The following is a 23833-nucleotide window of genomic DNA, read 5'->3' on the forward strand; positions in this document are numbered from 1 at the left end:
AAGAACTCCTATATACCCTTTATGCAGATTCACCAATTATTTACATTTCCTCCATTTGCTTCATCGTTTCTTTTGTCTCTATCCCTATAACATTTTTCTGAACTATTTGAGAGTGAATTGTGCATGTCATGTCCCTTTACTGCTAAATACTTCAGCGTGTATTTCTTAAGAACAAGGATATTCTCATACGTAACTACAGCACTGTTATCAAAAGCAAGAAATTCAACGTTGATACAATACTATACAAATTTCATCAATTGTCCCAAAAATGTCTTAAAGCTACTTTTTTGCCTAGTCCAGGTTTTAATCCAAGATTGGGAATCACATATAGTTGTCATGTCTCTTTAGTCTCCTTTAATCTGGAACAGGTCGTCTTTATTTTCATGAGCTACACATTTCTGGAGAGTACAGGCACAACTGTCTTATAGAATGTCCCTCAATTTGTGTTTATCTTTTGATTAGATTCTATTTTTGCATTTTTGGCAGGAAGACCACAACCACAATATTGCATCCTCCTCAGTGCATCGTAACAGGAGGCACATGATGGACACAGGTCCGATTATTGGTGATGTTAACTTAGACCACTTGGTTAAAGTGCTGTTTGCTGCCAGGTTTCTCCACTGCAAATTACTATTTTTCCCTTTGGAATTAATAGGTAATTTGGGAGAGGCTGATACCTTGAGACTCTGTGAATATCCTATTTCTCAACAAACTTTCACTCACTAGTTTAAGCATCAATAAATGATTCTTGCCAGAATCAATTGTTACTATGATATTTGCCAAATAGTGAATTTCCCAATTTCATCACTCCTACATCCATTAGTTAATCATCCACTATAAAGAAAAGCTTTCCTTGTTCCCCTTTATAAATTTATTTGTATATTTGTTTATATAATTTAGATTCATGAAATCCTTATTTTATTAAAGTGGCCATAATCTATTACTATCATTATTTATTTTGATGCTCAAATTGTCCCAAATTTGACCAATGGGAGCCCACCTGAAGCTGGCTCCTGTCTCTTTTGACATGTCTCCATCATTCTTTTAACACTCATTTTTTGGCACACAAGGTATTTAGACTCATATTTTCCCTATCTCAGCCCTAGAGTTAGCCACTTCTTCAAGGAGTCTCAGTCCCTCTTGGTAAAGAAGTGTATTTAGAAACCAAGATCTCATCCCTAGGTGTGCTCACTGCTACTGGGGTGTCATTGGTTTTAGGCCTTTTCAGTGGACAGAGCTAGGAAATACACAAATACTCACACGCACATACACATACACATATGCATATATAAATTCACAAAACATACACACACACAGAAAACAAGGGAGAGAGATAATAAAAACCGGTAGTTCACACTGATATCTCCAATTCAATCCAACACCATAGGATCTATGCTGGTTTTTCCCCTTTTCATATTTGTAATTTCTTTCACCGTGAAAGATCTGGATCCCATTATCCTCTATATATTTAATCATTTGCCCAATCCTTAAGTTAGTTTCAGAACAGTTGCAGCTCTTTTCATCTTTTGACTAAAGATTTATTTCCAAATACTGCCTGCAAAAATTAAGTTACTTCTTTCTTTTTCCCCTCTCATCATGGTTATATTATTCCTTTGAAATACAGTTGGTTTCATTTGCTTCTGTTTGCCTTTAATTTTAGGATTTCTTCTCCCATCCTTGTTTATTAATTTTTTGAGTATACAAAACATGAACCTTGTTCCAAAGTCAAAACAATACAAAAAGGTACACAGAAGTGTCACCCCTCCACCAAACCCTTCCTCTCTGTTCTCACTCACACGGGCTTCTGGTTTATTCTCCCTATGTTTCTTCTTGAGAAAATAAGCAAATGCATAAATATTTCCTTTTTTCTCCTTCTTTCTCACACAAAATGTAACATACTACAGAAACTCTTTTCTACTTTGCTGTTTTTAACTTAACAATATATTCTGGAAATCACTTCATATGAATTCATGGAGATCTTCATTCTTTATCTGTTGCATAGTTCTGCATCATGTGAATGTACCGTAGTTTATTTAACTACCCTCCTATATATGAGCACTTAGAATGTTTTCAATATTTTGCAATTACAAACGATACTGCAAAGAATAACCTTGTCCACAAATATTTTTGTATTGGATGGTATACTTTTAGGGTTAATTCCTAAGTGTGGACTTTTGAGCCAAATAGTCCACACATATATATTTTTGTTAGATGTTGCCAAATTCCCCTCTATAAGAATATATGATATATGAGAGTGCCTGTTTCTCCATAGCCTCACCAACTTTTTAATTTCTGACAACCTGATAGGTAAGAAATGGTATCTCATTTTGGTTTTAATTTGCATTTTTCTTACCATGAGTGAATATCAACATCTTTTCATACGTTTAAGGGCCATTTTTATATGTTTTGTGAATTATCTGTTTATTTCTTCTGCTCATTTTTTTCTTGTCTTTTTTGTTTAATTTTTAAGTATTTTTTATATACTAGGAATATTAGTTCTTCATATAGATTACAAAGATAAAGAAAAAGATAAAGATTACTAATAATTTCTCCAATTTTCCATTTGTCTTTTGATTTTGCTTATGATAATTTTGGCCTTGAAGTTAAATTTATCAATACTTTATTGCATCTGGACTTTGGGTCATGGTTAAATAGCCTTTCCCTACATTCAGTTTATAGAGGAATTCACCCACGTTTCCTTATATGCTGGTATGGTTTTACTTTTTACATTTAAATCTCGGTTCCATTTGGCATTTATTATTATGCATATACGAGGTATGGATCTAATGTTATCTTTTTTCCAAATGGTTATGTAGTCATTCCAAAACATTTATTTAAAGGACCATCTTTGGCCCAGTCATTTGAGTTGACACCTTTACAATTATATACTAAATTTTCATACTTATTTTTATCTCTTTCTGAATTTTCTATTTTATTCCACTGGTGAGTCTGTCTGTGCATCTGCTGGTACCATCTTATTTTATTCTTGATTTTTTTTTAATATAAATGTTAGTATCAATTTGTCTAGCTCCAGAAAGAATACCGATGGTATTTTCATTGTGATTGTGCGAAATTTAAAAATTAACTTAGGAAAAATTATAAATTAACTTAGGAAGAACTGACACATCTATGAGGCTGATTCCTTATCCACAAACGGCTTTTCATTTGTTCAAACCTACTTCTTTGTCTTTCAGGGCTATTTTTAAATGTTCTTTATGCGAATTTTGCAAATATCATATTGAATTTACTCCTAAGTATTTTATCTTTTTGTTGCCATTGTAAATGGAGTTTTCCTGTATCATGTCTGCTGTAACTAGTTATTGCTTGTGCATATTAACACTACTGAGTTCACTATGTTAATTTCATGTTAGTTTCCCTTCTGAATTATGTTACTGTTTGAGCTGGTTTTGTTACTGATTCTCTATGGCTTACCAGGAATACTATTAGACCATATGCAAGCAGAGATACTCCAGCTTCTTCCTTTTCTAATTCTTATGTCTCTAACTGATTTCTTTCATCTAATGCAATAGTTAATACCACCAGCACAATGTTAAATAGTGGATATAGAGAATATTTGTATTTTGTCCCTGATTTTAAAGGAAATACATCTAGTGTTTGCCCATTAAGTAAGAAGCTCATTTTAGGACAAAGATAGAAAGGTAAAGATAGAGATATCATGTTAAGAAAATATCCATCAATTTTATTTTCTTTCTTCTTTTTCCTAACATCTATGGAAAAAAAAATCATGCAATCTCTCTCCTGATATTGGACCAAATTTCCACTTCACAAATAAATTCCACCTTATCATGATGTATTATTTTCATAATATGGAGTTGAATTCTGTTCACTAATATTTTATTTAGTATTTTGTATCAATATTGATAGGTGATATTGCTCTGTAATTGTCTTTTGTGTATTATCTTTACCAGACTTAGTTATAAATATTATATACTTGCTTCATAAAAAGAATTTGAAAGATTTCCTCATTACACGTGCTCTAGAATGATTTATGTCTATAAATCTGGTCTTTGAAAGATTATTAGGGGCCTGGCCACATGGCTCAAGCGGTTAAGCGCGCGTGCTCCGCTGTGGCGGCCCAGGGTTCGCCGGTTCAGATACCGGGTGTGCTCCAACGTACTTGGCAAGCCATGCTGTGGCGGGGTCCCATATAAAGTAGAGGAAGATGGGTATGGATGTTAGCCCGGGGCCAGTCTTCCTCAGCAAAAAAAAAAAAAAAAAAAAAAAGAGGAGGATTGGCATCGGATGTTAGCTCAGGGCTGGTCTTCCTCACAAAAAAAAAAAAAAAAAGATTGTTAGAATTTCCCTATGAAACCATCTAAGCCTGTTACCTTTTGGGTGGGAGGGTAGTCCCTTGATAAATTTCTCTATTTCTTCTATAGAAATTGATAGTGTTTTCTATCTCTAATGCAGTCATTTTGATAAACTGTGTTTTCCTAGGAAAGTATCCACTTCATCTAGTTTTTCAAATGTATTTGCATAAAAGTATATAAAGTACTCTCAAGATTTTTAAAATTTGTTTCAATGGTTATTTTCCTCTTATCCTTTCTAATTTTATATATTTGTGCTTTCTCCCTTTTTCCTGATTAAGTAACATACTATTTTTATTTTGTTAATTTTTTCAAAAAAAGATTTTTATTTATCAATTAGATCTACTGTTTTTCTATACTTCAGTAATTTCTGTTTTTAATCCTTAGTACTTCCTTTTCTCCTACATTGTTTTGATTACTTTGTCGTTTTCTTCCAGCATTTTGAATTGGATATTTATTTCATTCTTTTATTTTCTTGATACAAGTGTTCAAGGATGGTGGTAGGCAGAATAATGGCGCCTCAAAGATGTCTTTGTCCTGTTCTCTAGAATCTCTGAATATGTCACCTTACATTGAGAAAGGGGATTAAGGATACAGATACAATTAAGGTTGCTAGTCAGCTGACCTGGAGATGGAGAGACAATCCCTGGTTATCTGAGTGGGCCCCTTCTAATCTCATGGGGAGAATCTCTGCAGCTCAGCCACAGCGCAGGTTTCTGCCACCACAGCACAGCACAGAGACCAGGACAGAAGGAGGGGAGTGGCAGCAGCACGTAATACACCAGCATTCCCTCCCTAGCAGAGAAGGAACTCAATTGGTACAACCCATTTGTAAAGCAATCGGAGAGTATCAACCCTGGAGCTTGAAAAAGCCCCCGTCTCTGACCCATCTCACTTTGCCAATTACTAGCTGTGTCACCTTTGCCAAGATACCTAATAAACTCTCAGTTTCCTCATCTGTAAAATGGATGGAGTAATGGTATCTCCCTGCGGCAGAGCAAAATATTGACCAATTCTTCACCCTTCTTTGCCGTATCTTCTTGGATGAAGTGTACTTTCCTCCCCCTGGACTTTGGGGTCCATCATGTGACTTGCCTTGACCAATGGAAATTTAGCAGACGAACACCAGTAGGGGCTGAGAAATGTGTTTTCACACTGGGGCTTGCTCTGGCACGCCTCTAGAACCCCCATGAGAAGAACATGCCCCAGCCAACCTACTGTTCCAAGAAGGATAAGAGATTCATGAGGCGGAACCACCCCGACCAACCCAATGGGCATGGTGGACAGCATAGAATTGTGGACAGATGGGAGGACCCCTGGAGAGAACATCAGTGACCTCCTCCCTCCTCCCTGCCTCTGTGGTCCGGTCAAATCCCTCTGCCCCAACATGCCCTGGTTCCTGGCTCTGTGACATCACAGACAGCCTCCTCTCCACTCTGACAGCTGCAGGTGAGTGAGGCTCAAAGGTTAGACCTGAGAGCGGGAGGCGGATTTGCTTAAAGGGACAATGTCTCCATTACTCCCGGACACCTTTTCACTTTGCTCCAGGAAGCAGACGCCACCCCTAACTTACCTTGACCCTATTGTTTCTATCTCTGGGCCCCAATCTCTCCACCTATGGCTGAATGACCCCTAGTGGCTCCTCCAGCTCCAGAAGCCCTCCTGTTTGACCTCACTGATCTTTCTTGATCTGGTCGAAGTGCTGGGGGCTCACTGGAGACCTGAAGTTCACAGCCCACTGGGGATAACCCAAGGGCCCTTTTCTTTGGCTCATGGTTCCATCTAGAGGAGGGCAATGGTAGTGCAAGAAACCCCACACTCCACTTGGCCCATCCAGCATCTCTCCTACATCACCGCCATTCACGTGATTAAGTCCTTACTGAGCGCCAGACACCGTGCTAAGGACTTGACATCTTTATGTCACCCAATCCTCACAACATTCTGGGGTAGGTTGTACTGTCCCCATTTTACAGATAGGAAAACTGAGGTTCAAGGAGGTTAAATTGCTCTAGCTTACACAACCAAGTACAGCAAGAATTACATCCCAAGTCCATCTAAGTAAAAATGGTATGTTCATAACTGCTGTGCTGCTCTGCCAAGCTTCAGGTGGAACCTTTCCATTTGAAAACCACCTGCCATCAGCTCTCAGAGGAGAAGGTGGTTCTGAACATCTCTCTTTCCTGGAATTGCCTGCAGGGTGAGGCCACTGACAGCACAACCTCCGGCACCAGGCAGAACTGTGTAAAAATCTCGGGGGCTCCTCCTGGCTGTGAGACCCCGGGCAAGTCACCTTTCTTTTTTTTTTTTTTTTGTTAATTTTTATTTATTTATTTTTTTCCCCCAAAGCCCCAGTAGATAGTGGTATGTCATAGTTGCACATCCTTCTAGTTGCTGTATGTAGGACGCGGCCTCAGCATGGCCGGAGAAGCGGTGCGTCGGTGCGCGCCCGGGATCCGAACCCGGGCCGCCAGCAGCGGAGCACGCGCACTCAACCGCTAAGCCACGGGGCCAGCCCGCAAGTCACCTTTCTGAAGCTCAGTTCCACCATCTGAAAACTGGGACCAAGTCCTGCCTCGGAGATGAAAGTTAAATGAGCGCATGGATGTCCAAGGACCTGCCCAAGATGCTCAATGAACGTCAGTGTCCTTGAGACCTGGGCTGTTTCTCTTCCCCTGTTAACTTCTGAGATTGAAGTCACCAGGGAGAAGGAGGTGAGTCCAGAATGAGGACATTTCTATCCATTCTATGAGCAGGGAGTAAAACACCCATTAGCGGAAGGGAGAACGGGGATAACATTGGATATATTGTTGCCCCACAGTCAGAGGAGGCTTGTGTGTTTACCGAGCGACATTGAGAGAGGACCTCCTCTGTGCAAAGCCCTGTGCTCCTCGGCGCTGGGATCCACAGGTGAACTGGACCCATCCGTGCCTCCTTGAGAGAGAATCTCTCGCTCCTGTTCACTGCCACGTCCCTCACATAGTGCCTGGCACCAGTAGGTCTTCAATAAATATATGTTGAACAAATTTTCAAAATCACAGATTGGAGCCTAGACTCCCAGGGGCAAATAAGCCGACAGTGAAAATATAGTCCATTCAACAGATATCTATTGAGCACCTGCTATGGGTTAGGGAGATCCCGTGCAATGACAGTAAAAGCCATGATCCAGGGAAGCTGAGGGGTCTATAGGACCACGAAGGAGAGGCCCCTGGTTCATACCAGGTATAAGAGATCACTTCCCAGAGGGAATGACACCTGAGCTGAGTCTCCAAGTGTGACGGGTGAAGGACTGAGGGGAGAACATGGTGGTGGAGGTGGAGGCTTGTGCAAAGGCACAGTGGTGACACAATGAGAGCAAGTTTGGGGCACCACCAGCACCTCCTACAGCCAAAGAGTAGTGAGTGAGGCCGGGAAGGAACGAGGCTGGCAAAGTTGGCGGGCCAGATAGCGAAGCATGTTGAAGCAGAAAAGGGGAGCCACTGAGGGTCTGAGGCAGAGGAGTGGCTGGATGGGATCTGCACTGAGGGCAGGTCTTCTGATTACAGGTGAGCCAGGAGGGGGCAGCAAGGAAGCTGTGGTCATGGTGGTGCAGCTGACGGAGGTGTGGTGAGGGCAGTGAGAAGGAGGGTCGCAGATGATAGAGGAGACATTTATGACATAGAATTAAAATGCCTTGATGAATGATTAATGTGGAAGGAAGGGAGGCAGGGGACAGGAGGAGAAGCGGGCTCCCCATTTCTGGCTCCAGACACAAAGTGAATAGTGGGACCTGACCCCAAAATAGGAAACATGGGAGGAGGAGAAATACGTCTGGGTTGAAGAGTGGTGGGAAGGGAGGTGGTCCCACCAGCAGGTGGCCCAGGCGGCCCAGAGCAAACCTATCAGTCGTCCTTCAAGCCATCAGTCATATTGGCACTGGGTGAGGTGAGCAGTGTCCTACCAGTTGTGATGTTCCTGGAACAAAAATGACTCACCTCCCCCTCTGCTGCTCCCTGGTGCCAGCACCCCCTTGTACCCAGGACCAAAGTGCAACCAAACTACAGGCTCATCCAACCTTCCACAAATGTTTCTTAATTGCCCACTCTACACCCTGCCCTGGGGATCCAGGAGGGAACAAAGGACACTGACTCCCTGCCTTCATGTGGTTGAAGGGTGGAAGACAGAGCATATGCAAATAAATAAATTCTAGGCTGTGTTAGAACATTCAAGGGCTATGGAGAATAAAGCGGGGAGGGGGGGAGGGAGTGCTGGGGGAGGCGCGGGGCGTTTAAACAGGGTGAATTAAATGGGTGAATAGGCCAGAAGGCCTCACCAGAGAAGGTGGCCTTTAAGCAAAGGCTTGAAGGAGGTGAGGGAATGAGTCTTGTGGATCTCTAGGGAAGAACATTCCAGACCAAAGGCGGAGCACAAGCAAAGGCAGTCATGTTCTATGCGGTTAGAACGGAGTGAAGGGGAGGGTGGGAGGAGACAGCATGGGAGGAGAGGGCAAAGGTAGTGGTTAGATTACGAATTTTTTCGGGGGAGGCCCAGAGAAGGACTTGGCTTTTATTCTGTGTGATACAGGAAGCCACTGGGAGACTCTGAGTGGCTCTGAGTGGGAGACTGAGAGGGGTGACGTGATCTGACTTACAGTGTAAGAGGATTCTGCTGTGTTGACACTCAATGGAGATCAGAGTGGAGGAAGCAGGGAGACCAGGTAGGAGGCCATTGCAGTAATCCAGGTGAGAGATGGTGATGCCTGGGAGGGGTGGGGAGCTGGTGCCCAAGGATGAGGCTGTGGAATGAACCCAGTGTGCAGTGAGTGAATACGGCCGCCATGATGGAAATTCCCAGGGAAAGGGGACCAAGAGCAGGAGACGGCCGGGGGCCTGGAAGAAAGAAAGGAGGTTGGGAGTAAGACAAGGACTTACAACCTTGGGTCATCAGAGCTGGAAGGATCCCTGGAGACATGGGTGCAGCTCAACTGCTGCCTGTTACAGATGGGAGCCTAGACCCAGAGACAGGCATGGACTAACCCAAAGCCACACAGCAAGCCAGTGGCAGAGCCAGGACTTGAACGGGCAAGATTGAGCTCCATTACCATACTCCCATGGGACTGGGGCCCAGCTGGAAAGACTGCAGCCAATGAGCTACAGGAAGGGAAGAGAATGGAAAGAGAATGAGCACTGAGCCAGCACTTACTGTGTGCCCACCATCACAGTGGTCGCCTTACACAAGTTATTTATTCCTCTAAGGTGGGTACCATTCTTCCCATTTTCCAGATAGAAAAGTGAGGCTCAGAGATTACAAAATTGGCCCAAGAGCACACACTCAGAAAGCAGAAGATGAATCTGACTCCTAAACACAGGCTTGTCTGTGGGCGCTGCTGGGGTTCTGCTGCCACAGGACCTGGGAAGAGGGACCGGTGTTTTTCAGCCAGTCTTTTTTTTTTTTTTTTTTTTTAAGATTTTATTTATTTTTTTATTTTTTTCCCCCCAAAGCCCCAGTGGATAGTTGTATGTCGTAGCTGCACATCCTTCTAGTTGCTGTATGCGGGACTCGGCCTCAGGATGAACGGAGAAGTGGTGCCTCGATGCGCACCCGGGATCCGAACCCCGGGCCACCAGCATCGCAGCGCGCGCACTTAACCACCAAGCCACAGGGCCGGCCCTCAGCCAGTCTTATGTTCACTTAAGAAACAGCCCTGCCCAGAGAACCATGCGAGACCCCAAGATCTGATTCAACAAGGCTCCCCTGCAGGTAGATTGGCAGAGTAGAGGCTCCAAGTCCTTTCCATGGGTAAGAGAACTTTGGACAGGAGAGGAAGGACTGGCCAGAGCTAGGCCCAGGCAGGTGGCCCTGGATCTGCCGGCCACAGGGAGCTAGAGGAGGTTTGGGAGAGGGGAGGGGAGTGACACCGTGGGAGAGGCTGGCCCAGTATGACCCACCGCTTAAACAACAATGGGCTTCTGGGATTGGGGCTGCAGAGCCAGAGGGCCAGTGCCCTTTCCTCTTCCCACGGCCCACCAAAACATGGCGTCAAAGATCTTCTGCTGTTGCTGCCAGGCCGGCGAGGGGCCTCCAACCACAGCTGGCTCCCCAAGAACGTCCCATCAGCCTCAGCCACGGGTCTTCAGTAGGTTCCAGACGTGCGTGTGTGGTAGTTGACAAGAACACCTGAGTTATTTCTCAGCGTTCCTACCTTCCACTGGGACACCCTCAGATTCCTGTCAGCCTTTTGGGACTGTGGAAGGGAAATACTTACCCAAACCCGTCACAGCACAGCCTGAAGACTATATTAGTTATAAGATACTAGATATTAGTTCTGATCACTGGCTTTAGTCCTACATACCATTTAAATTATGCCTTAGCCACTTAGCTCGAGAACATCACAGAACCTCTCTCTCTGAGCTTCAGCACCCTTCTCGGCAAATTGGGGATAATGATAATACACTACCTACTTTTCAGATTGTTAGGAGGAGAAATGAGGCAACCTAATACCTAGAATACAGCCCCATACGAACAAGGCACTCGACAGATGGTCACCATATATGTGTATTAGTCAGGACCAGCTAGGCTATGATGAGGTAACAAGTAAACCCTAAAATCTCAATTGTTTAGTCCAGTTTGGGGTTATTTTTAGCTCAAGCAAGCAGAATTTTTTTTAAAGCCATTAATATGAGCAATCCCCCAGTGGGATATGACCAAGACTGTTTATTCTTGTGTAATGCAAAGCCTTTACCCAGGATAAATATTTTCCTTCACTCTTTCAGATCTGAACACCAACTCTTGCAAAAAGAATTTGCAAAAGAGACACCCACACCACTCCCCGAACAATCTGGTGATTAAGGGGTGCATTCTTGGGAGACCCTGAGCATTCTAGTCGGCAGCCCCCACGCAGGTCGCTGAGGCTGCACGGTGGCTGGAGTGTCTCCAAGAGGAAGGAGGAGGTGAACAGGGCCCATGAAGACTGATTCATAAACTCCCCAGGAGGAGGAGAAGACGTCTGAGCCATCCCTGTGCCACGAGCAAGAGTCACTTCAGCTCCTGAAAAAGCCACTGTGGGAGGAGCTGCCTCCAATTAAAGTCCTTGGTTGCATCACAGGACCGTGCCCCTCCTCTTTTCCTTTCCCGTACTTTTTTAGATTCCCTTGAATGTGGAGCAATTAGAACCCGGCATGTCTTATAAAGAAATGTGGTTTTATCATTCTAAAACATCTTCAGTCACTCCTAACCAACCTAACAAGGAAGTGTTTAGGAGAAGCCAGTGAGTGTAACCGGCAGCTAGAAATGAATGCCATACTAAATATCTAGAGCTTGAGGGCACAATTCTGCTTGCTTACCGTGTGACTCCATTGGGTGCTCAGGGCCAGAGTGAACAGGGGGGTAGGGTGTGCAAAACCCCGCAACCAGCAGCCCTAGAGGGATGCAACGCACAGCCAGTGCAGATATACAGAGCTGTTTGTGCTAAGACACAGAGCATGCAAACGTGAGTAATACTCAGGAGACCCCAAGTGCCTTCAACTCTAGCCAGGGAGCCAGGCACAGAAGCATATCACTTCAACATAACAGGACGCAACTTTGGGAGCAAAAGAACAAGGAGCACTTGGCAACCGACTTGGGGTTGGGGAAGCCTTCCTGGAAGAGGTGGCTCTTGAGTTTTCTGAAGGTGGAAAGGGAATCAGCCAAGCAAAGAGGAAGGGGAGTGGTATTGCAGAAGGAGGGAACAAAACAGGCAAAGTTGGAAAATAGAGGCACAACCCTGTAGGGGTGTGAGGGGAGCGAACTGGAACGTCGGGAATGACTGAAGTGAAACCTGAGCCGGGACGTGGAGGGAGGGCAGGGGGCAGAGCATCACTAAGAGCCTCCTATCGAGGGAACAGGAGCTGGACTCTATCCTGAAGGCAATGGGGAGCCACAGATGAGTTTTAGGCAACAAAGTGACATCACCAGATTTCTGATTTTTGCAATAAGAAGACAGTGAGTTGTTAAGAAGACAATTTATCACATGAGCACTCCCTGCGCCTGCCCCCACCTCAGAAAAGAGAGGAATAAAGGAAGCAACGGGACCGATAGCAGACTTCGCCACAGAAACAATGAAAGCCAGACACCTTCCAAAGGTTGAAAGAAAATAACTGTAGTACCCCAAAATTCTTGACTTATCAAACATACCTTTCAAAAATAAAAGCAAAATGGGGCTGGCCCTGTGGCGCAGCGGTTAAGTGTGCGCACTCTGCTTCGGCAGCCCGGGTTTCGTGGGTTTGGATCCCCGGCACGCACCAATGCACCGCTTGTCAAGCCATGCTGTGGCGGTGTCCCATACAAAGTAGAGGAAGATGGGCACAGATGTTAGCCCAGGGCCAATCTTCCTCAGCAAAAAGAGGAGGATTGCCATCAGAAGTTAGCTCAGGGCCAATCTTCCTCACCAAAAAAAATAAAAATAAAAAATAAATAAATAAAAGCAAAACATTTCATGAAGATAAAAGGGTCAATCCATTAGAAAGTTATAACAGTTCTAAATTTGTATACATGTAATAACAAAGCAAAACTTGTCAGAAGTGAATTTAAATATATTACACACAGAAACTTGTACACAACTGTTCATAGCAGCATTATTCATAATAGCCAAAAAGTGAAAACAACCCAAATGATGAATGGATAAACAAAATGTGGTCCATCCACGCAATGGAATATTATTCAGCCATTAAAAAGGAAAAAAGTACTGATACATGGATGAATCTTGAAAACACTGTTATTTGAAAAAAGCCAGACAAAAAAGGCCACATACTGTATGATTCCATTTATATGAAATGTCCAGAACGGGAAAATCCATAGAGATAGAAAGTAGATTAGGGGGTGTCAGGGACTGGGGAGGAGGGGAGAGGGGAGTGACCGCTAAGGGGTAGGGGGATTTTTTTGGGGGGGTGGGTGATGAAAATGTTCTAGAATTAAATAGTGGTGATTGTTGTGCAATCCTGTGATTATACTAAAAACCACTGAATTATATCCTTTGAAATGGTGAATTTTATAGCATGTTAATTATATATCAATTTTTTAAAACTATGTATTTAAAGAAAAAACTTGGGGCCGGCCCTGTGGCTTAGCGGTTAAGTGCATGCACTCCGCTACTGGTGGCCCGGGTTTGGATCCCAGGCGCGCACTGACGCACCGCTTCTCCGGCCATGCTGAGGCCGCGTCACACATACAGCAACTAGAAGGATGTGCAACTATGACATACAACTATCTTCTGGGGCTTTGGGGAGTAAAAGGGCAAAAAAAAAAAAAAAAAAAAAAAAGGAGGAAGATTGGCAATAGATGTTAGCTCAGAGCCGGTCTTCCTCAGCAAAAAGAGGAGGATTAGCACGGGTGTTAGCTCAGGGCTGATCTTCCTCACCAAAAGAAAAGAAAGAAAGAAAAAACTTGTCAGAAGTAGGAGAAACAGAAAATCTATAATCATAGTTGGAGATTCTCTTCCCCTGGTCACTGATAGACCAAACCAACCAAAATCAGTGAGGACATGGATTTGAACAACTAAGGGAAAGCCTGTACTAAGAGACACAGGAGCAGCAAAGCCGTCACTGATGGAGCCCTCACTACGGACCAGGCCTTGTGCTTCACACACATCACCAGCATTAACCCCCTATTATCACACACTCCCCTGACAGATGAGGAAATGGAGGCAGAGGAGGAACAGAGAGGATGAGCATCCAGCCCCAAATCACCAGCTGGCTCTGAACCTCCCTGCTAGACTGTCTCCCAGTACTGAATTTCAGAGAGATTTAACTAGAATCTTTATTCACAGAAATACACCCCACGGTGGTGGAGTAACTGAGGTCTGATGCAGAATGAATAAACATTAACTGTTAACAATCTACTATATCAATAACAAGATACACCAGGCACCTACAGTATATAAGACATAGTGAGAGAAAAAAAAAATAGCAACAATTTATTAAGCTCTTACTCAAGCTTGCAACTCAAAGTTGCAAGCATTTCACAATTTCGGTATCACTGGATCTTCATAATAACCCTCCAGGTGGGTATTCTTATCACACAAGAGGAGTGAGACTCAAGGATGGGACGGATGCTGCTCCTAAGGGCAGAACCCGGATGTGAATAAAACCCAAGCTCCGAGGTCCTCCCCTCATCCCCTTCATGACTCTGCACTGTCCCCATCACAACGCCTATCATTAATTCAGAGCCTTAAATCTTAGAATGCGTGTTCATTTGTGGAATCTGTCTTCACAGCAACACTGTGACGTAGGCAAAACAGAAATCACAGAATTTTCTAAATGAGGAAACTGAGGCACAAATGCAAAGAAATGAATGTTGTGGGCACCTTTGGATGCCCCACCCACCAGGGGAGACCATCAGGAACTCTAAAGAGAGGAAAAGGCAAGAAAGAACACAGCAAGCGCTCTTTAAGCCTTAAAATGGAAAAACTGCTGTTTTGCCATTTAACGCACACATTTATATTCTCTAGTATTATACTTACCAGGGTTTTATGGTTAAATAAATATGGGCTTCTAGTGATTGCATTCACAGCTCACATTTCCTCTGAGGAAGAGGAGAAAGACAGTGATTGCCTTCATGAATAATTCTCATTGAGCAAATCTGCCCTCAGAGAAATGCCTAGAACAGCCACTTCCAAGGGCTGGTCTACGCACTTGATTTCTCTTCTCCGGCCCAGAGAAAGCAAATAGGTTCCTCTCTTACAGGGCAAGTCACCCACATTAGTACATTTCATGTCCACCAGATCCATTTATAAATGAGTGAACTGACACTCAGAGAGGTTCTAAGTGACCTAGCCAAGGTCACACAGCTAGGAAGCAGCAGATCTTGGATGAGAATCCAGGTCTCCTGCTGGCTAGGCCGATGTTCCATCCAAAGGAGCATCAGGTTTGGGACACCTCAGACCTGGGACACCTCAGACCTGGGACACTGTGTGGGGCCATAGGACCTTTCTACAAGTAGATAAAGGCATAACCGACAGAGAGGCCAAGGACTAGGAAGGAGCAAAAAAAAAGCCGGAAATTCCCAGAACTTTGGCTTGCAAGGGCCATTAAGACATCCAGTCTACCCATTACACAGATGGGTAAACTGAGGACCAGCCAAAAGTTACACAGCTAGAAGGGGTGGCTTAGGACCAGAAGCCAAGTCTGTGCCAACCTTATTATTCAACTGAGCATAGAAAGCAATTTGCAAAAGCTACTATGGAGATGACAAACCACTCAATCCACAGAACTTTCTTTTTCCTTAGCAGGTCCAGATCATGCACAAAAAGCACAGGGTACAGTCTTTGTCTTTGAGGAGCTTATAGTCTAGCTAGAAAAATAGGCATGTGCACAGGAAAACAGAATCGATAACTTAAAACATCAGTAAAGGCAGCATCTACATCAAGAATTTAAAGGAGGCAGAGAGAAGCAGGGATGGCTGTATTGGAAGGATTCCTGAAAGACGGGTAAGTAACACTGGGCTTTGAAGCAGGCATAGGAGTCCAAAAGATGGAAAGGAATAGGCATGTCAGTTCAGGAAAAAGTTTTAACTTAGGAAGGAATTTTGTGGGAGATGAAGCCAAAATTGCAGGTGAAGGTTGGGTCTTAGGGGCTGGGGAGCTTTTAAAGGCCATTTTGAATTGGGGCCTACGGAATAATGAACTTCAAATTTCTTCAGAAGCAGAGAACCTGGAAGCTTCTTAGCTCATCATGGAGCTCCAGGAGTGAGAGAGGCTGCTTCATTCCAGGACAGTGTTAGTGTCAGAAAACAGGACATTGCTCTCCATCTGCAGTATAAAACCACACCCACAAGCAAGCACGCCTTTGAACAAAATAAGTTGTCCAGTCAGACAGGATGGGTCTTTTCCAAATATTCCATTCACAGTTGTGTGCCATTTGTGTCTTTCTTCTGTCCCTGGAAGCCTGTGTGCTAGCAGACGACAAACACAGGTGCCACTGTTTTTCATAAAATATAGAAGAAGAAAAACTTAAAAATGGAGACCATTCTGAGAATTTACTTCTTTGCTTCAGTTGGGAAGAGGCAGTCTTATCATTTTAGAGGCCCGGGGCAGTGCCACCAAGAGCAATGTCCTCCCTGAGCATCTGTTTCCCCATCTGACATGAAGGGGTTGGAGATGGGAGCATCATCTGAGGTCAAGCTTGGGACACCTGCGTGGCCCAGTCTGGTCATCTTCACATTTCCTGGGATCTCCAGCAATGAAAGGGATGGGAGAGGGGCCCTTCCATCCACGCCCACGGTTCTGAGCAGCACAGAGAGTGGCTCGGAGGGGCACCAGCTCGGCGACCATCAGCTTCTGTAAAGGCGAGGGGTCCAGATGGGATGTTGACCAGCCATTTCTGTGCAGGGTCCTGGAGTGAGCATGACACCCCTGTTGCTGACATGACTGACACCCTTCAGGGTGCTCCAAGACGCTCCTCTCCTCCCCGAGGGCTCACCATCGGCCACCCTGGGCTCCTGAGGCCTCCCTCACTTGTCACCTTCAGTCTTAGAGGAAGATGAGTACTTCTGTCCTTAGGTCACCTGGCCAGGAACGGGCAGCACCCTGTGCCCAGGATGTGGGCTTCTATGAACTGGCAGGGGCATGGAACCCTCGGAGAGTCCATGTGCCGCGTCCCCCCTGCCTGGGGGAGCTGCGAGGTCACCAGGAGCCGGATGTAGTAGCCACCAAACACCGCCAGCAGCTGCTGGGCCATTTCCTGGAAGAGGCAGGGAAGAGAGTGAGGGCCAGAGAAGCATGAAATGCATGAAGGAAAGCCAGGTGGTTTACACCCCCCGGGGACCAGCAGCGATACTCCCTGGGAAGACCCGGCCAGGCCCTTGCCTGGGGCTCCTGGAAGATGCCTGGCTTGGTCTGGGACCCCAGCTCTGCAGCTCACTCTGTGGGGCACCTGCAGCCTCAGTTTCCTCGTCTCTGAGGTGGGTAACCTGACTGCTGATAGGCAACAATATCTGCACGAAAAAGCTAGGGAACCTCGGAGCACTAGAGAAGTTACCACTGATTTCTACAGGCCAATCACACACACGCACACACTTCCTCACGTTTCAAATGTCTGTGAGTCTATAAAGTATGAGGTCAGGGTAACGTACTTGAAGAAAATCCCTAGCAAATGGGGACAGGGTGGAGGGAAGATCCCATGATGGCAGGATTCTTCAATTCATACACGGTACCTGCTGGGTTTCATTAAACAAGTACTCCTACCATATTAAGAGTTGCTTATAAAAACTGGATTTGTCACAAAAAGACGAATACTGTATGATTCCACTTATATGAGGCACCTACAATAGTAAATTTACAGAGACACAAAGGAGAAGGGTGGTTGCCAGGGGCTGGGGAAGGGGTAAAGTGGGAGTTAGTGTTTAACGAATAAGGAGTTTCACTTTGGGAAGATGAAAAAGTTCTGGACATGGATGATGGTGATGGTTGCACAATAATATGAATGTACTTAATGCCACTGAATCGTACACTTAAAAATGGTTAAGGTGGTAAATTTCATATTATGTATATTTTACTGCATGAAAAAAGTAAAAAACCAAAAAACGAATTTAAAAAATTGGATTTAACACATGCTCTCATTAACCCAGGCCAGCCCTGATGGTTGAGTGGTTAAGATTCGGCGCTCTCACCACTGTGGCCAGGGTTTGTTTCCAACTCAGGGAACCACACCACCCGTCTGTTGGTTGTCATACTGTAGCAGTTGTGTGTGGCTGTGACGCTGAAAGCTATGCCACAGAGATTTCAAACACCAGCAGGGTCACCATGGTGGGCAGGTTTCAGTGGAGCTTCCAGACTAGGACAGACTAGGAAGAAGGATCTGGCCACCCACTTCTGAAAAAACTGGCCATGGAAACCCTGTGAATAGCAGTGGAGCATTGTTGGATACAGCACCATAAGGTGAGAGGATGGCGCAGAAAGACCAGGCAGGTGCAGCTCTGCTGTCCACAGGGTCACCAGGAGTTGGAATCAACTCAACGGCAAGAACAACAAAAATATATTTGGTCTCTACAGTTCCCTTCACTGCTCTGGGAGTTGGGATTCCAGGGAAAATGCTTCAATTCCTCATGCGTCACATTGAAGGCCTTTCACAATACTCATGTCCAGTGTGAATGTAATAAAGTGTAATCAAGTGGGTTACATCAAGGCTGCTTATGTCGGTAGAGTTAGCGATGAAGAACAGGCTTTCGAATCAAAAAGGCAGAGGAGGAATTTCAGCTCGGCCACTTTGACAGACCCCGGGCATTTCATTTCACCTTGCTGAGCCCATTTATTCATCGGTAAAAGGTGGAAAGGCATAGCATCCATCTGGCTGAGCTGGAGGGAGGATTAAAGGGACTCACGGATAGAAAGCCGAGCACCTAGAGCTCAATGATGTCAATATCATTACCATTAACCTTATTCAACCAGCAGCAACTCCACCTAGCTCTGTGGGATCAGTGTTTCCCCTGAGTTATCCTTTGTCCTAGAAAATACTGAAAACTTAAACAGCCTACCACTCACTAACGCAGATTGATCTTCTCGCCCGCCTACGCTAAAATCTATAACGTGAGAAGCAAGAACTGGGACAGAAAAATTGGCCGCAGGGCTGGTGTCTGCCCTTGGCTGTGCCACATTCTCCCTTGCTCTGTGACCCTGGGCAAGTCAGCTGACCTCTTGGAAGCTCATTTCACCCATCAAGGAAGAAAAAAAGATAATCCATACTTCAGAGAGTCTGCTAAAGAGTTTTATGCATAATAAAAATCTGTAAAAATGTAAGAGGTCATTATAACCATTTCTCCGCCTTTCACGGACACTGCATTCCTACTGAAATATGACAGTCCAGTCCACGCCGAGACTTGGGCATTGATTCTATTTTCCCTGTAAGTTATAAGGGCCAGCTACTTTAAAACCATGTGCGCACACACTGAGCCTTGATATTCATGCCGGGAAGTTGTATTACTATTGGTTCAAATGAATTTGAAAAAATAACTGGAGACCTATCATATTTAATAGGCTATTTCACATAAACCCAGACACGCATGCCACAATACAGTACGTGACCTTGTCAATCTTTTCTGTTCTTTAAAAAAAAGTCAATGGGAATCGAGTGAAGAGATGAAGATATTTATCATTTTCCCTTGTAATAGTCCTATCTGTAGCCCCCAATTCCCCACCAGTGCAAAAGGGAAAGTCTTGGCTGATTTGGACCTTTAGTCCCCAAATTTGTTGGCTGGAAAGAAAATGCAAGTGCTCTCCTGCATCACCCCAATGCCTGAGGTCACCCCTCGCTGCATGTCTCCCAGACAGTGGCTCTGTCCTCATGGAGAGGAGAGGGCAGCACAGGCTGCAAACCACGTTACCAGACTTCTGGTCTACCAGCACTTGGCCATACCCAACAGACAGCTTGGCGGGGCAGGACCCAACAGAACTCTGGGGCTGGAGGAACTAGAATTCAACAGAGATGCATATAAGATTTAAATATCCAACTGCAATTTAAGTGGATGGAAAGACGATTGATTGATCAATAGACAGATTAAAAAATGACCCAAATATTCATCAACATGTTCATGGCTAGGCAGGCTATGATCCATCCACATACAATTACACATCCAACAGAATTACCAAAAAGAATATCCAAGATATTTTTTAAATGGGGGAAAAAACCAATAAGTATGAAATGATTCCTATAAGCTATTTTTCTTTCCTTTTTTTTTTTTTTTTTTTTTGGTGAGGAAGATTAGCCCTGAGCTAACATCCCTTGCCAATCCTCCTCTTTTTGCTGAGGAAGACTGGCCCTCAGCTAACATCCGTGCCCATCTTCCTCTACTTTATATGTGGGAGGCCTGCCACAGTGTGGCCTCAAGAGCAGTGTGTAGGTCCACGCCCCGGATCCAAACCTGCGAACCCCGGGCCGCCGAAGCAGAGTGCTCAAACTTAACCACTATGCCACCGGGCTGGCCCCCCTGTAAGTTATTTTTTAAAGTGCTGGGGTGAAGGGAAAAAAATATAGAAAACTAGTAAGCTAGAAGATGTGCATGGTCCCTCCCAACTCAGCAAAGCCATGTCCCCATGAATGTAGAACCTGAGACCCCCATAGGGACTCTACGCAAATACCCCACGAGGGAAGGCGGCCCTGGTGGCCGTTACCTCCGGCTCAGCGTCAGGAACGAGTTGGTGAAGTTCAGTCTGCATGAGCGGCCTCTCCTCGGGCTGAGGACTGCTGGGCAGGAGAGGAGTGTCCTCCAGCAGGTTCTCAGGCTCCTCCTCCGTCGCAGGGCTCACTCCAGTCTCCATGACAACACACAGCTGGCTCAATCTGCTTCTCAGCAAGGACTACAAAGGAAAGAGAGAGGGGGCTCGGGTGGTGTCCTAAGTTGGGTGGTACGTGGCAGGCCCTGAGCTGCAGAGGACAGAGGGATCCCACACAGGACAGACGGATCCATCTACAGACTCAGAGGCTGACCTCATGAGAACCTGGAACTGAGCCACACTGGACAGATCTGACAATTCCCTACACGAGTGCGGTCTTGAATAGCTTCTGGAGCACTCTTCCTTCCTTGCTCTCATTTGCTCCTCAAAGCGTCCTGGGATGGGGGTCTCTTTATCCATATCTTGCAGATGAGAAACTGAAGCTCAAAGCCCTTGCCCAAAGCCACACGGGAACTAACGGGCTAGGATCAGGGCTAAACCAGCATTCTCACTTCAAGACCGGCTACAGCATTTGCAGGGCCCAGGAAAAGGCCGACCCCAGGGAAGGGGCCCCGGGCTCGGGGACAGGCGGGCTGGGCTCCAAACCAGGCATCACCCATTGGCCCTGTGACCACAGGCGGCCGGCAACAGGAGTTCCCGAGCCTCAGTTTCCTCACTGTGGAATGAGAGCAAAATTTCCCTGTTCTTCTCCATAAATGGTAGGCAGGCATTTTGAACACATGCAAGTCATCTAAATACATGGTACTTTCCTCTGCCAGGATCTTTATTATTATATTATAAATATATACTCACCTCAGGAAATGTAGAAAATGCAATTAGTTAAAAAGGAGGGGATTCATTAAAATGAGATTAAAAAGTCATAATTCCCTAGGCAAAAGCAATCACTGACTCCACGTAGGTAATTCTTCCTTTCAAGTAACTTTTCTTGAGACATTTTTCCAACATCGAGGTAATGCAGTCTATACAACGTGGCCTCCTGGTTTATTTTTCTGTTGGGTTTTTCACTTAAGGTGGCTTACCTCTTGGCTAGTCTTCATTTCTTGAACGTGGTCGGATAAGAACTTCACACAGTTCTCCAGGTCGAAGTAGACAAACCAGAGCTGGGGAGAGAGGAAGCCATGACCGCTGAGGCCCAAAGCCAGCCCGACCTTGAACTATCTGTCCCTGAGACCATCCTCCACCACCTGACCCCTCACCAGAGGACCACCCTTCTGAGGACGACTGGATTTATCCCGGTCTCTGGCGGGAACATACCATTCTGCTCTCTCTCAGAGTCTCCATACGTGAAGTCTACTTTGTATGGCTGGTAGAAAAATGGCTTTGGAAAAAATTTGGAAAAAGCCAAAACGGCTGCAGCCCCATCTCCCACAAGTCACTCAGCACCCCCAGATGGACTGCAAACCATCCTGGACACCATGTATCCATCTGGGGCTACCACCTTCACCCCCAGGGGCCGGGGGGCCCTTCTCTCTGGAACCCAACACGCCAACGAGTGAAACCCTTCAGAGCTGTCACCCGCACTGCCCAGGTCAGAGGTAGTCAACTGGGGTGCCATGGGGGGAGGGGAGCGGGGTGAGATGTCTTCACCCCACCATTACCTCCCCTTCCCCCTCAACCTCAACAGTCCCCAGAAGGCCAGGTTACCCTCAGCCAGGGCGAACTCCACGTTCACACATTACAACATCTTGTCACGTCCACACCCGCCACACGTCACACCAAAGTTCTGCAAGAATCTGGTGGCCCACATCTCATACCTCCATCCAACGGCCACCTCCTCTGGATCCCAGACCTCCCTCCCCACAGTGACTGACCCACGAGACCCAAGCTCACATCCCTCTTGCCAACTAGTCTCTCCCACTGTCTCATCCCCAAGGGAATATTTTTTAGATGAATTTTTTTTTATCTTCTATTATGAAATTTTCCAAACATATACAAAAGTAGGGCAAATGAAGTCATTAACTTCCAGCTACCCATCATCTTGGTTCAACAGTTATCACCTCATGGCTACTCTTGTTTCATCTCTACCCCCAACCATTACTCACTCGAGACACCTCCCCCACCCCACCCCACCCCAGGTGATTTCAAAGAAAATCTAAGATATTGTATCATTTCATCCCAAGATACTACTTTGAAACTGAAAGAATCTAATTATCTTAAAAGATGTGTCCATTCATTAGTCATCCATCCATCCATGCATTCAACTAACACTTGCCAAGTCACTCCTCTGTATCAAATGATAAAGAGGATTTACTGATACGTGAGGCTGAAAGGACCCCTAGATTCAAGGGGCTCCCAATCTATGATGTCACACTTGAACTGCCAGAAATCTTGTGATGCCATCAAATTCACCCCCGGTGCCAGGCAAGATCCTCTTACACCCTACACCACCTCAGGTGTGCGAGGCTCCATAAACACAGGGATCCATGTATGTCTGTTCTCTGCTGCAGCCTCAGCAGCCAGGACAGTGCCTGGCACATAGTAGGCTCTCAATAAATATTTATGGGATGAACAGGTCATATGCACAAGGAGTTTCTTCCCAGGGCCCACCCGCACCACCCCCCCCCGGGCTCCCACTGGGCGAGGGGCAATGACTGGTGAGAATGCAGATGTGGTGTTGAGAGATTTAGCAATCCCACCAGGCAGAGCCCAGCCAGATCAGCAACCCTGGGCCTCAACTACGCCAGCTGTGTCCCAGACCCACATGTGACCTCATCCTAGTCACTTAAGATCTCCCCACTGCCCTTGGGGCAAAGAAAACATCTGATCCAGGAAGACAAGGCCTTCAGGGCCCGACCTGCCTCTGCAGGGACCTCACCGGGGCACTGAGGGCTCAGCACAGAGGAGGCCCCATCTGTCTGCTGAATAAATGTTGAATGAGGAGTGCGGCTTGGACGGTCTCTGAGCTTCCCTTCCCGCCCCGCTCTGTGGAGATTCTAGGCTGCTGCTTACTGCCCAGGGAGGAGTCTCCAGGAAGAAACGCTGGAGCAGGGAGGAAGGGAAGGGCTGCCGACGCCGTCTCATTAGCAGACTCCGGACGACACTGTGCAGACGGGGAGAACACGGGGCCACCTCTCCCCACCAGCCCAGCCCAGTGGGCCCGCAAGGAGAGGTCACTCCAAGACGAATACCTGAATCACGCTCTGGCAGCCTTCCACCGTGTCCGTCACCCCCAGCAGCACCCGGTGTCTCTGGAGGGCTCCGTTGGCAGCCGCCAGCCTTAGGTCGGTGTTGGTGTTGGCCTGTAAGACAAACGCCAGCCCTGTGGCCAAACCTCCACGCTGCCAGGGAGCTCTTGGGCCCCGGCAACTACCACACACTGTCCCACCCC

The 23833-nt window shown here is 45.9% G+C and overlaps 1 protein-coding gene across 6 annotated transcripts in view; it reads right to left on the reverse strand.

Moving 5' to 3' along the window:
* Positions 1-14078: 14078 nt before the first annotated feature.
* Positions 14079-23833, reverse strand: part of TMEM268 (transmembrane protein 268) — a 35682-nt gene continuing 25927 nt past the window's right edge. For all 6 annotated transcript variants that reach the window (XM_087419219.1, XM_087419214.1, XM_087419216.1 and 3 more), the window contains 4 exons: positions 23634-23744; positions 21525-21605; positions 20443-20628; positions 14079-17017 (listed from right to left, as the gene is read on the reverse strand). In XM_087419219.1, coding sequence (XP_087275345.1) covers positions 16838-17017; positions 20443-20628; positions 21525-21605; positions 23634-23744 — 558 coding nt within the window. In that variant the 3' untranslated portion in view covers positions 14079-16837. The remainder of the gene's footprint in view (positions 17018-20442; positions 20629-21524; positions 21606-23633; positions 23745-23833) is intronic.

The sequence above is a fragment of the Ceratotherium simum genome, chromosome 29, assembly GCF_057802395.1.
Source record: "Ceratotherium simum simum isolate JZ-2026a chromosome 29, ASM5780239v1, whole genome shotgun sequence".
NCBI classification, from domain to species: domain Eukaryota; kingdom Metazoa; phylum Chordata; class Mammalia; order Perissodactyla; family Rhinocerotidae; genus Ceratotherium; species Ceratotherium simum.